The sequence below is a fragment of the Erythrolamprus reginae genome, chromosome 10 (genome assembly GCF_031021105.1).
Source record: "Erythrolamprus reginae isolate rEryReg1 chromosome 10, rEryReg1.hap1, whole genome shotgun sequence".
In the NCBI taxonomy this organism is placed as follows: domain Eukaryota; kingdom Metazoa; phylum Chordata; class Lepidosauria; order Squamata; family Dipsadidae; genus Erythrolamprus; species Erythrolamprus reginae.
Window position 1 is genome coordinate 15,378,401 of NC_091959.1, and position 12,420 is coordinate 15,390,820.

The 12,420-nt window shown below is 43.4% G+C and overlaps 1 protein-coding gene across 4 annotated transcripts in view; it reads right to left on the reverse strand.

Moving 5' to 3' along the window:
• Window positions 1-5,211: 5,211 nt before the first annotated feature.
• Window positions 5,212-12,420, reverse strand: part of DPP8 (dipeptidyl peptidase 8) — a 41,126-nt gene continuing 33,917 nt past the window's right edge. For all 4 annotated transcript variants that reach the window (XM_070762298.1, XM_070762302.1, XM_070762301.1 and 1 more), the window contains 3 exons: window positions 10,555-10,697; window positions 8,630-8,741; window positions 5,212-5,573 (listed from right to left, as the gene is read on the reverse strand). In XM_070762298.1, coding sequence (XP_070618399.1) covers window positions 5,448-5,573; window positions 8,630-8,741; window positions 10,555-10,697 — 381 coding nt within the window. In that variant the 3' untranslated portion in view covers window positions 5,212-5,447. The remainder of the gene's footprint in view (window positions 5,574-8,629; window positions 8,742-10,554; window positions 10,698-12,420) is intronic.

Genomic DNA, 12,420 nt, shown 5'->3' on the forward strand with positions numbered 1-12,420 from the left:
TAAAAATTTTGTGAGCATACACGGGGGTCAGCGTGGGGAGGGGTTGCGCATGCCTGGGGGGGAGGGAAGGGGTAGGGGCATGTGCACACCCACACACCCCTTTTGGCACATGAACAAAAAAAGGTTGGCCATCACTGTCCTATAGCATTTCAGACAAGCAGCTGTCCAATCTCTTCTTAAAAACCTCCATTTTAACCTCCGTGGTTAATTGTCCTCACTGTTAGGAAGTTTCACCTGAATTCCAGGTTGCTTAAACTCCTTATTTAGTTTCCACCCATTGCTTCTTTTCTTGCCTTCTGGTGCTCTGGAACAGTGTTTCCCAACCTTAGCAACTTGAAGATATTTGGACTTCAACTCCCAGAATTCCCCAGCCAGCGAATGCTGGCTGGGGAATTCTGGGAATTGAAGTCCAAATATCTTCAAGTTGCTGAGGTTGGGAAACATTGCTTTGGAAAATAGGTTGACCCTCTCATTTTTGTGATATTGGAACACTGCTATCATATCTCCCGTAACCCTTATCTATAATCCCTATCGTTGTATGTAATGGTTCTTCGAGGTTTTCATCCGGCTGTCAATCCTGCAGTTCAAACCTGTTTTTTTCAATCTTGGCAGCTTTAAAGCTATTTGGACTTCAACTCCCAGGATTCCCCAGAGAGCACAATATGTAATTCTGGGAGTTGAAGTCCACACAGCTTAAAGTTTTGGAGACCAACAACACTGCTAGTGAGCGCCAAATGCTAATTGCGGGCCATTAGATAGACAAGGGCGCCCTCTCCTGGACAGTGCCATGTACTTTTTGAAGAAAGGCATGCAAGAATCCGTGAGAACAGCAGCCTTCAGGCTTTCATACACATTTCAGCCATCTTGCATTGGTTAACATAATAATCTGAATGTGGCAAATACGTATGAAGCTACCAAGAGAAGAGGATAGAAAAGAAGCTCATAGAAGAATGCAGCAACCAATGCAGCAACCTCCTACCGGTCAATGACTACTTCAGCTTCAACCGCAACAACACAAGAGCACGCAACAGATTCAAACTTAATATTAACCGCTCCAAACTTGACTGTAAAAAATATGAGTTTAACAATCGAGTTGTCGAAGCGTGGAACTCATTACCGGACTCAATTGTGTCAACCCCTAACCCCCAACATTTCTCCCTTAGACTATGCACGATTGACCTCTCCAGGTTCCTAAGAGGTCAGTAAGGTGCACTACTGTGCCTTTCATCCCCTGCCCAATTGTCTTTCCTTTATCTCATATATCATATATAATATTCTCTTCCTTTCATATATCTTCTCCGCTATTTTTACATATTTTACATATTATCTTTATATATATTACTTCATGTCTATTCTCTTCCATATGTATTGTGTATTGTAGAAGAGTTTTATGAATTTTTAATGGATTTAAAATTTTCAATGGATTTAAGCCCCCTTTGAAAACCCGTGAAGTATCGAATCTGTGAAAGATGAACCGCGAAGTAGCGAGGAATTACTGTACACTCAACATTTTAGAAATGATATCCTATGCTACTAGACCCCAAGACAGAGTGAAGAATGTAGATCATAGAATAATAGAAACATAGAAGACTGAGGGCAGAAAAAGACCTCATGGTCCATCTAGTCTGCCCTTATACTATTTCCTGTATTTTATCTTACAATGGATATACAGTATGTTTATCCCAGGCATGTTTAAATTCAGTTACTGTGGATTTACCAACCACGTCTGCTGGAAGTTTGTTCCAAGGATCTACTACTCTTTCAGTAAAATAATATTTTCTCACGTTGCTTTTGATCTTTCCGCCAACTAACTTCAGATTGTGTCCCCTTGTTCTTGTGTTCACTTTCCTATTAAAAACACTTCCCTCCTGGACCTTATTTAACCCTTTAACATATTTAAATGTTTCGATCATGTCCCCCCTTTTCCTTCTGTCCTCCAGACTATACAGATTGAGTTCATTAAGTCTTTCCTGATACGTTTTATGCTTAAGACCTTCCACCATTCTTGTAGCCCCTCTTTGGACGTGTTCAATTTTGTCCATATCTTTTTGTGGGTGAGGTCTCCAGAACTGAACACAGCATTCCAAATGTGGTCTCACCAGCGCTCTATATGAGGGGATCACAATAAGGTTGGAAGAGACCAAATCTAGAAAACTCCAAGGTCCAAATAATTCTGAATAATTTGCAGAGCTTGGTTTTAGCAGAGAGATCAGGCCACAGGAGCTGCATCATAGGTTTTCTTGGGAGAATGGTGAAGAAAAATAGAACATCCCAAAGCAAATTGTTTTGATCCGATTGAGAAATAGAAAAAATAGAATCCTAGGGCTGGAAGAGACCTTGGGCGGTCTTCCAATCCATCCCCAATGTTTAATTAATTAATTAATTTATTTAGTCCAATACACAGGGAGGGTTTTAGTGGGTATATATCTATATACACATAGTAAAATACATGATGAAGGTTATAGAGGAGATACTCATAGTAAAAGATATCTAAGAAATAATAGAAAAGAAGGCATAGTAATAGAACATATCAATGAAAGAATAGAAGAAGAGATATAGGAATAGAAGAAAGGTATAGGAGATATAGGAGAGCAATAGGACAGGGGACGGAAGGCACTCTAGTGCACTTGTACTCGCCCCTTACTGACCTCTTAGGAATCTGGAGAGGTCAACCGTAGATAATCTAAGCGTAAAGTGTTGGGGGTTTGGGGATGACACTATGGAGTCCGGTAATGAGTTCCACGCGTCGACAACTCGTCATACTTTTTACAGTCAAGTTTGGAGCGGTTAATATTAAGTTTAAATCTGTTGTGTGCTCTTGTGTTGTTCTGGTTGAAGCTGAAGTAGTGGCCGACAGGCAGGACGTTGCAGCATATGATCTTGTGGGCAAAACTTAGATCTTGTTTAAGGCATCTTAGTTCTAAACTTTCTAGGCCCATGTATACAATCCTGGGCAAATGCTTGCCTTTTCTATTCTAGTAAACTACCAGTGATGGAGCACCCAAAGCTCTGAGCTGTTCCATGGATGAAATTGAATTAAATGAGGGCCCAGATTATTGGCGGCAAGAAACTGCTTGGAGAGGGCTGTAAAAGCATTGTGAAGTGGTATATAAGTGTAAGACCTATTGCTATCTATCTATCTATCTATCTATCTATCTATCTATCTATCTATCTATCATCTATCTATCTATCTATCTATCTATCTATCTATCTATCTATCTATCTATCTATCTATCTATCTATCTATCTATCCATCCATCCATCTATCTATCTATCTGTTGTGATTCCGTCTGAGGCCCCTCAGGGAACGGCTGATCCTCTGCCGGCTTCCTGCTCAGAGGGGGAGGATGAGGAACAGGAGGTTCAGGCAGACGGGGAGGAGGAATCTCAGGCTGAGGGAGAGGGAGGACAGCCAGAGTCCCCCGAGAGGGAGCTCTCCCCAGCAAGCAGCCTGGATTCCTTAGATGAAAATGCACAAGCAATAATCGATCTCCGGCAGAGAAGAGCAACACAACGAAGGGGACAATTAGCCAGGTACTTTCAGCACTAAAGAGGCAACAGCTGGGTTTGGGTGTGGTGCTCTCTGGAAAGGCTGAAAAGGCAGACCCACCCTTCCTGGCTTGTGGAGTATTATCTTTGGGAGTCCTGGGACCTGGCTGTGATCTTTGGCGTCTTGGAATTCTGGTTTGTGACTTTGAATACTGAAACCTTGGGGGGAAAAGGTGTGGGTCTTATTCTCTACAGTGGTGGGTGTGCCAGCAAGAAGTCTGCTGTATTGTCTGGCCATCAGGACTCTGCTGTGAAGTCTCATAGCCTGCCTGTTGGGAAGAACAGGTTTTTCTCTGTGTTTATTTTTCAAACTATAAAGTGCTTTTGATTTTACCAGCGTGTCTGGCTGCTTTTTCCAGTTGGTGTTGAAGTCTGGGGGCACCCAGACAGAACACTATCTATCTATCTATCTATCTATCTATCTATCTATCTATCTATCTATCTATCTATCTATCTATCTATCTATCTATCCATCCATCTTTTATGCCGCCCTTCTCCTTAGACTCAAATTTTATGTTGCTATAGGTCAGTGGTTTTATGTTGCTATAGGCCAGTGGTTCCTAACCTGGGGGTTGGGACCCCATTTGGGGCCGAACAACCGTTTCACAGGGGTCGCCTAAGAGTAGACTTCTTTTTTCAAATCACTGGCTGGGGAATTCTGGGAGTTGAAGTCCACACCTCGTAAAGTTGGCAGGTTTGAAAAATACTAGGTAGGCCAAACCTTGGTTTTGCAGCTTCATTAATCCTAAATGATAGTTACCACAACATATCGGGCAGTTTCCTTATTCTTCCAAACCATTTTTTCCTTGGCCACCATCTCATTGAAATGAAAAACCAATTCACGTGAACTCCGTCTGGATACATTCCACATATTTCTTCAACTATTCAGAGCATTCAGCCGCCCTGAGTCCACAAGGAGAAGGGCAGCCTTTATTTATTTATTTATTCATTCATTCATTCATTCATTCATAGAAACATAGAAGACTGACGGCAGAAAAAGACCTCATGGTCCATCTAGTCTGCCCTTATACCATTTCCTGTATTTTATCTTACAATGAATATATGTTTATCCCAGGCATGTTTAAATTCAGTTACTGTGGATTTACCAACCACGTCTGCTGGAAGTTTGTTCCAAGGATCTACTACTCTTTCAGTGAAATAATATTTTCTCACGTTGCTTTTGATCTTTCCCCCAACTAACTTCAGATTGTGTCCCCTTGTTCTTGTGTTCACTTTCCTATTAAAAACACTTCCCTCCTGAACCTTATTTAACCCTTTAACATATTTAAATGTTTCGATCCTGTCCCCCCTTTTCCTTCTGTCCTCCAGACTATACAGATTGAGTTCATTAAGTCTTTCATTCATTCATTCATTCGATTTTTTTATGCCGACCTTCTCCATAGACTCAGGGCGGCTTACAACATGTTAGCAATCGCACTTTTTAACAGAGCCTGCATATTGCCCCCACAATCCGGGTCCTCATTTTACCCACCTCGGAAGGATTCAACCTTGAGCCGGTGATGAGATTTGAACCGCTGACCTACAGATCTAGCAGTCAGCTTCAGTGGCCTGCAGTACTGCACTCTACCTGCTGCGCCACCCTGGCTCATTGTTCTGTAACCAAAGTTACACTGGTTAGGGAGGAAGCCCAGAATCCAAATAAACTGTACAGCCTTCCGTTTTATTATTTACATTTAAAATTATTCATTTGCTGTACAGTTATCTCCTCTATGACGCCGTGACGGTGGTGTGTGTTCCTGAAAAGGGAGGAGAATAATCAATAAAGCCGGTTAGATTTCTCTCTTGGTTAGAAGCAGGCACCAGGAAGGAAGGCACCATTCAAGTGCTCGTGTTTGGTTCAACAGCAGTCGACGCATCATGCCGAGAGGTCCTGGGGCTCAGGGCATCACTTTCTGGGCAGCCAGGTGCGATCCCAAATTCTCCTGGAGGTAGTACAAGAGGTAAAGTTCGTAGTGTTCTCCAGATTCAGGGACCCGGATGCTGTGCCTCTCCTGGGGATAAATCTGGGGAGGAAGAAAACGAAAGGAATCCAGCTGTGACTGGGATGCAGAAAGCTGGGATCCAATCCTCGGGATCTCTGCACGGCCTGCATTGGCTGCCGATTAGTTCCTGGTCACAATTCAAAGTGTTGGTGATGACCTATAAAGCCATCGGACCAGAATACCTTCGGAACCGTCTTCTGCCGCACGAATCCCAGCGACCAATAAGGTCCCACAGAGTTGGCCTTCTCCGGGTCCCGCCGACTAAACAATGTCTGGTGGGCCCCAGGGGAAGAGCCTTCTCTGTGGTGGCCCTGGCCCTCTGGAATCAACTCCCCCCGGAGATCAGAACCTCCCCCACCCTCCTTGCCTTTCGTAAGCTACCGAAGACCCACCTGTGTCGTCAGGCATGGGGAAATTAAGGTACCCCTTGGGCTTATATTGTTTATGTATGGTATGATTGCGTTGCATGGTTTTAATCACGGGTTTTTAGATGTCTTTTAATATATTGGATTTGTCACATTGTTGTTTTTGTTGTGAGCCACTCCGAGTCTCCGGAGAGGGGCGGAATACAAATCTAATAAATTATTATTATTATTAATTATTATTATTATTATTAAGAGGGTGCCAGGTAACTCTCATCCTAGCACCATGAAGGCGAACCTATAGCACGTGTGCCAGAGGTGGCATTCAGAGCCTTCTTTATTGGTACACATTCATTCATTCATTCATTCATTCATTCATTGGAATTGTATGCTGCCCCTCTCCGTAGACTCGGGGCGGCTAACAACAGTGATAAAAACAGCATGTGACAATCCAATATTAAAACAGCTAAAAACCCTTGTTATAAAACCAATCATACATACAGACATACCATGCATAAATTGTAGAAGCCTAGGGGGAAAGAATATCTCAGTTCCCCCATGCCTGACAGCAGAGGTGGGTTTTAAGGAGCTTACAAAAGGCAAGGAGGGTGGGGGCTATTCTAATCTCTGGGGGAGTTGGTTCCAGAGGGTCGGGGCCGCCACAGAGAAGGCTCTTCCCCTGGGTCCCGCCAGCCGACATAGTTTAGTTGACGGGACCCGGAGAAGGCCAACTCTGTGGGACCTAACTGGTCGCTGGGATTCGTGCGGCAGAAGGCGGTCCTGGAGATAATCTGGTCCGGTGCCATGAAGGGCTTTATAGGTCATAACCAACACTTTGAATTGTGACCGGAAACTGATCGGCAACCAATGCACATGCCATTGCCTTGGCTCAGCCAGCTGGTTGTCAGGTTTCTGATGTACATATGGGTGCCAGCCAGCTGGTTGTATGGTTTGCGACATGCACATGCATGCCAGCCAGCTAGTAGTTGGGTTTCTAGTGATTTGATGCGCATGCGCGTGCCTTCCTGTTTGGACACTCTTGAGGTTCACCATCACTGTCGTAGCACTTCAAGAAAATTTAGACTGTTTCTTTTTAAGGAACGCCGTGACTGAGGGACTCTGCAAATGGTAGTAAACATATATTGCCTAGCACTGAAGTGTGGTCACGTTGCGTTGTAACCAGTATTCCCTCTAATGTGAGTTGTGCGCTATAGCGCAGGAGATTTGAGATGTCTGCCCACAAGTTTCCAATTCCAGCGCAGAGTTCTGACCTCTGCGCTGGAATTGGCAATTAGAATAAGGTGACCAGACGTTGATCATTTGTCCTGCCTCTCGCTCCGTTTGAAAAATGTCCTGCTTTTTTTTTCCACCCTGGGGAGGGAGGGAGAAGAGAGAAAGTGAGAAAAACCCAGCCGTTTCATTTCCCCCCTCTTTCCGACTCTAAAGTGCGGCGTGACTTTAAAACTGACTGGATTTCCACCCTCCGGAGGGAGGGGGGAAGAGAGAAGGAGAGAAAAGTATGGCTTTTCCTAATTGGATATTGTATATTTTGAAGTCTCATTGAAGGCATTTTAATTGCTTCTAAATGATGATAAAAATCAAAACAACCTCCTTAGGTGCAAGTCAGCTGAAAGTCCTAGAGAGACTGAAGGTAGATAATTCATTAACAATCAAGGCATGTCAAACTGATCTGTGGTTGTAACTCCCTTGTTCTAGGCAGGTTGCAACTTCAAATGGTTGCTAAGTAATAGTAATAGAAACATAGAAGTCTGACGGCAGAAAAAGACCTCATGGTCCATCTAGTCTGCCCTTATACTATTTTCTGTATTTTATCTTAGGATGGATATATGTTTATCCCAGGCATGTTTAAATTCAGTTACTGTGGATTTATCTACCACGTCTGCTGGAAGTTTGTTCCAAGGATCTACTACTCTTTCAGTAAAATAATATTTTCTCATGTTGCTTTTGATCTTTCCCCCAACTAACTTCAGATTGTGTCCCCTTGTTCTTGTGTTCACTTTCCTATTAAAAACACTTCCCTCCTGGACCTTATTTAACCCTTTAATATATTTAAATGTTTCAATCATGTCCCCCCTTTTCCTTCTGTCCTCCAGACTATACAGATTGAGTTCATTAAGTCTTTCCTGATACGTTTTATGCTTAAGAACTTCCACCATTCTTGTAGCCTGTCTTTGGACCCGTTCAATTTTGTCAATATCTTTTTGTAGGTGAGGTCTCCAGAACTGAACACAGTATTCCAAATGTGGTCTCACCAGAGCTCTATATAAGGGGATCATAATCTCCCTCTTCCTGCTTGTTATACCTCTAGCTATGCAGCCAAGCATCCTACTTGCTTTCCCTACCACCTGACTGCACTGTTCACCCATTTTGAGACTGTTTTTCTGTTCTACAAAATTCTGAGGGTCTGAAAGAGCTGCAGGCGGTCAAAGCCAGGAGGAAAAGGGTTGACCTGGCTAGATTAATTTTATCAGGGGTAGAAGAACAACATCTCTTTTGAATTAGCCTGGAGCTCTCCGTAGTCCTGATCCTGCCTCATCCTTGCTCCCTCTGTGACATATCCGCCCCGAGTCTACGGAGAGGGGCGGCAAACAAATCTAATAAATAAATAAATCTAATAAATAAATATCCAGCCCAAACCAGACCCAATTGCATTTTAACCCTTGAATTTTAGAGCTGCACAAATTTCTCTGCTACCTGGAGGTCGTAAGGTTTTCCAGCCCTGACCAGGAAGCTCAGCAAAATACTAGTATGTGCAAAATGAACATTTTCATCCAGGAATCCATGCAGTAGCAATAAACGGTTGGGCCTGCAGAAACCAACAAAAAACAGGGGGGAAATGTAATTAGGAAGACAATCCAATGTCCTCACAGAAATTAACAATTATATTTCCTGCAGATTTCCCCCTCACACACATCTAGGAAAGCAGTATTTTATAAACATAGAAACATAGAAGATTGACGGAAGAAAAAGACCTCATGGTCCATCTAATTTGCCCCTACCTTTAAAGAGTGTTCGGAAACTCCAGATCGTGCAAAATGCGGCTGCGAGAGCTATCGTGGGGCTCCCTAGATTCACCCACGTCTTGTCAACACTCCGCGGCCTGCATTGGTTGCCGATTAGTTTCCGGTCACAATTTAAAGTGCTGGTAATGATCTATAAAGCCCTACATGGCATCGGACCAGAATACATTTGGAATCATCTTGTGCCGCACGAATCCCAGCGACCGATTAGGTCCCACAGAGTTGGCCTTCTCCGGGTCCCGTCGACTAAACAATGTCGTCTGGCAGGCCCCAGGAGAAGAGCCTTTTCTGTGGTGGCCCCGACCCTCTGGAACCAGCTCCCCCCAGAGATTAGGATTGCCCCCACCCTCCTTGCCTTTCGTAAACTTCTTAAAACCCACCTCTGCCGTCAGGCATGGGGGAATTGAGACATCTCCCCTAGGCCTATACAGTTTGTGCATGGTATGTTTGTGTGTATGTTTTGCTTTTAAATAAGGGGTTCTTAGATATTTTTAAATATTAGATTTGTTACTGTATATTGTTTTTATTATTGCTGTGAGCCACCCCGAGTCTGCGGAGAGGGGCGGCATACAAACAAACAAACAAATAAATAAATAAATAAATAGATAATAATAATAATAATAATAATAATAATAATAATAATAATTGAACCCAAAATTTATGTTGTTAAGTGAGAAATTTGTTAAGTAACTTTTGCCCAATTTTACGACTTTTCTTGTCACATCTGTTAAGTGAATCACTGTGGTTATTAAATTAGCAACACGGTTGTTAAGTGAATCGGGATTCCCACTGACTTTGCTTGTCAGAAGGTTAGAATATAATAGAATAGAATAGAATAGAACAGAATTTTATTGGCCAAGTGTGATTGGACACACAAGGAATTTGTCTTGGTGCAGATGCTCTCAGTGTACATAAAAGAAAAAGAGACATTTGTCAAGAATCATGTGGTACGACACTTAATGATTGTCATAGGGGTCAAATAAGCAATGAAGAAACAGTCTTCAGAGAGGGGCGGCATACAAATCTAATAAATTATTATTATTATTATTATTATTATCAATATTAATAAAAATCTTAGGATATGAGCAACAAGTTACAGTCCTACAGTCCTAAGTGGGAGGAAATGGGTGATAGGAATGATGAGAAAAACTAGTAGAAATAGAAGTGCAGATTTAGTAAAAACTCTGACAGTGTTGAGAGAGTTATTTGTTTAGCAGAGTGATGACGTTCGGGGAAAAACTGTTCTTGTGTCTAGTTGTCTTGGTGTGCAGTGCTCTGTAGCGACGTTTTGAGGATAGGAGTTGAAACAGTTTGTGTCCTGGTTGCAAAAGGGCATCACACGACCCCCGGACATTGCAACAGTTATAAGCACATGTCAGTTGCCAAGTGTCTGAATTTTGATCACATGACCACAGGAATGTTGCAAAGGGTTAAAAATGATCCTAAGCTACTTTTTCCACGGCCGTTGTAACTTTGAACATTCACTAAGTGGACTGTTGTAAGTTGAAAACTACCTGTATTAGAGGTATGTATTGCAAATTTCCTTTTTTTTTTTTAAATAAAAACATTTTCAATTCTTTATGTATCACATATACTTACTGCGAAGGGAATTTCTCTGCCTGCATAGCTACGGAGCCCAAATAATAGCCCTGTTCGTTATTGTCCGGGTGTCCCATGTAACGCTCGGTGTAACCCGTGTCATAGAAAAGCCACAACGTCACTGGAGCACCCGCAACTGCAACCTGAACAAAAAAAGTTAAGTTGATTTTTTTAAAAAATAAATTTTTTATTGTTTTTCTCCACTATACATATACCTATATGTTCTGCCGGGCTCTCTGGTAGAAGCCTCCCGAAAATTCACGGGTACAAATTTCAGACACACACACGTTTGAAAATTCAAAACAATGTCCTTTATCATAAAATTCAAAAGAAACAAAGCACCCTTTTTGTATTGCAAAGAGCACTCATCCCCAAAACAACCTTGTCGGCTGTACAAGTCCCTTAATAAGTCCTTAAGGACTTAGCTAGTAGCTGTGAAGAAACGTCACAGCCCTCCTTCTTCCCACGAAGTGAAACACACACACACTTTACTCTGCTTTGGTGTCAAGGGCGTGAAAAATCCACAAACAAAGTTCAGACAGAGCGAGGCACGATCCTGAAGAACTGCGATCGGATAATCTTCCACAACGGCCAAACTAGCACGCTGCTATTTATAACAGCAGCTCTAATTACTGGAGCCCCACCCAAACACAGGTGGCCTCTCTTATCTCCTGTAATATGTCCTCAATTGGTCTCTCCGATGCATAAGTCTGCGCCTGCGTGGGTCTAACACTTCGTCATCCGAATCGACCGAAGATAATGGTGATTGGCTTCCTGGGCTGTGTGCCAAGCCCCCCTCTTCCAAGTCACCCCCACCTTCTTCTTCGTCCGAGGAAACTGCGCTACCTGACTCTGCCGGCAACAAAACAGGCCTAGGACATGTTGACGTTTCCCCTGCCTCCACCTCCACATTCCCTGGGGCAGGAGCTGGGGCAGAGCCAACCACAACACCTGTAACTATACGTTGTTTCAATATTTTTTTCTATTCACATTTGAACTGAGATCCAGTACAAGTCAAGTTGGCTGTAAGCATTTGAAAGGATTGACTCAACTAAATCAAAGCTTAACCCTATCCATTGTTTCTTGTCTTGCCTTCAGGTGCTTTGGAAAATAGGCTGCCCCCCTCTTCTTTGTGGCAGCCCTTCAAATACAGTGATACCTTGTCTTACAAACTTAATTGGTTCCGGGACGAGGTTCTTAAGGTGAAAAGTTTGTAAGACGAAACAATGTTTCCCATAGGAATCAATGGAAAAGTGATTAATGCGTGCAAGCCCAAAATTCACCCCTTTTGCTAGCCAAAGCGCCCGTTTTTGCGCTGCTGGGATTTCCCTGAGGCTCCCCTCCATGGGAAACCCCACCTATGGACTTCTGTGTTTTTGCAAGGCTGCAGGGGAATCCCAGTAGGGGAATCCCAGCAGCGCAAAAACAAGCGCTTCGCTGGCAATAGAAGTCCGGAGGTGGGGTTTCCCAGCAAAGGGAGCATCAGTGAAATCGCAGCATCACAAAAACACCGGTCCTCGAAACCCCACCTCCGGACCTCTGTGCTTTTGTGATGCTGCGATTTCACTGAGGTTCCCCTCGCTGGGAAACCCCACCTCCGGACTTCCGTTGCCAGTGAAACGCCCGTTTTGCGCTGCTGGGATTCCCCTGCTGGGATTCCTCTGCAGCATCACAAAAACACGGAAGTCTGGAGATAGGGTTTCCCATGGAGGGGAGCCTCAGGGGAATCCCACCAGTGCAAAAACGGGCACTTCGCTGGCAACGGAAGTCCTGAGGCGAGGCATCCCAGTGAGTTTGTAAGGTGAAAATAGTTTGTAAGAAGAGGCAAAAAAATCTTAAACCCCGGGTTTGTATCTCGAAAAGTTT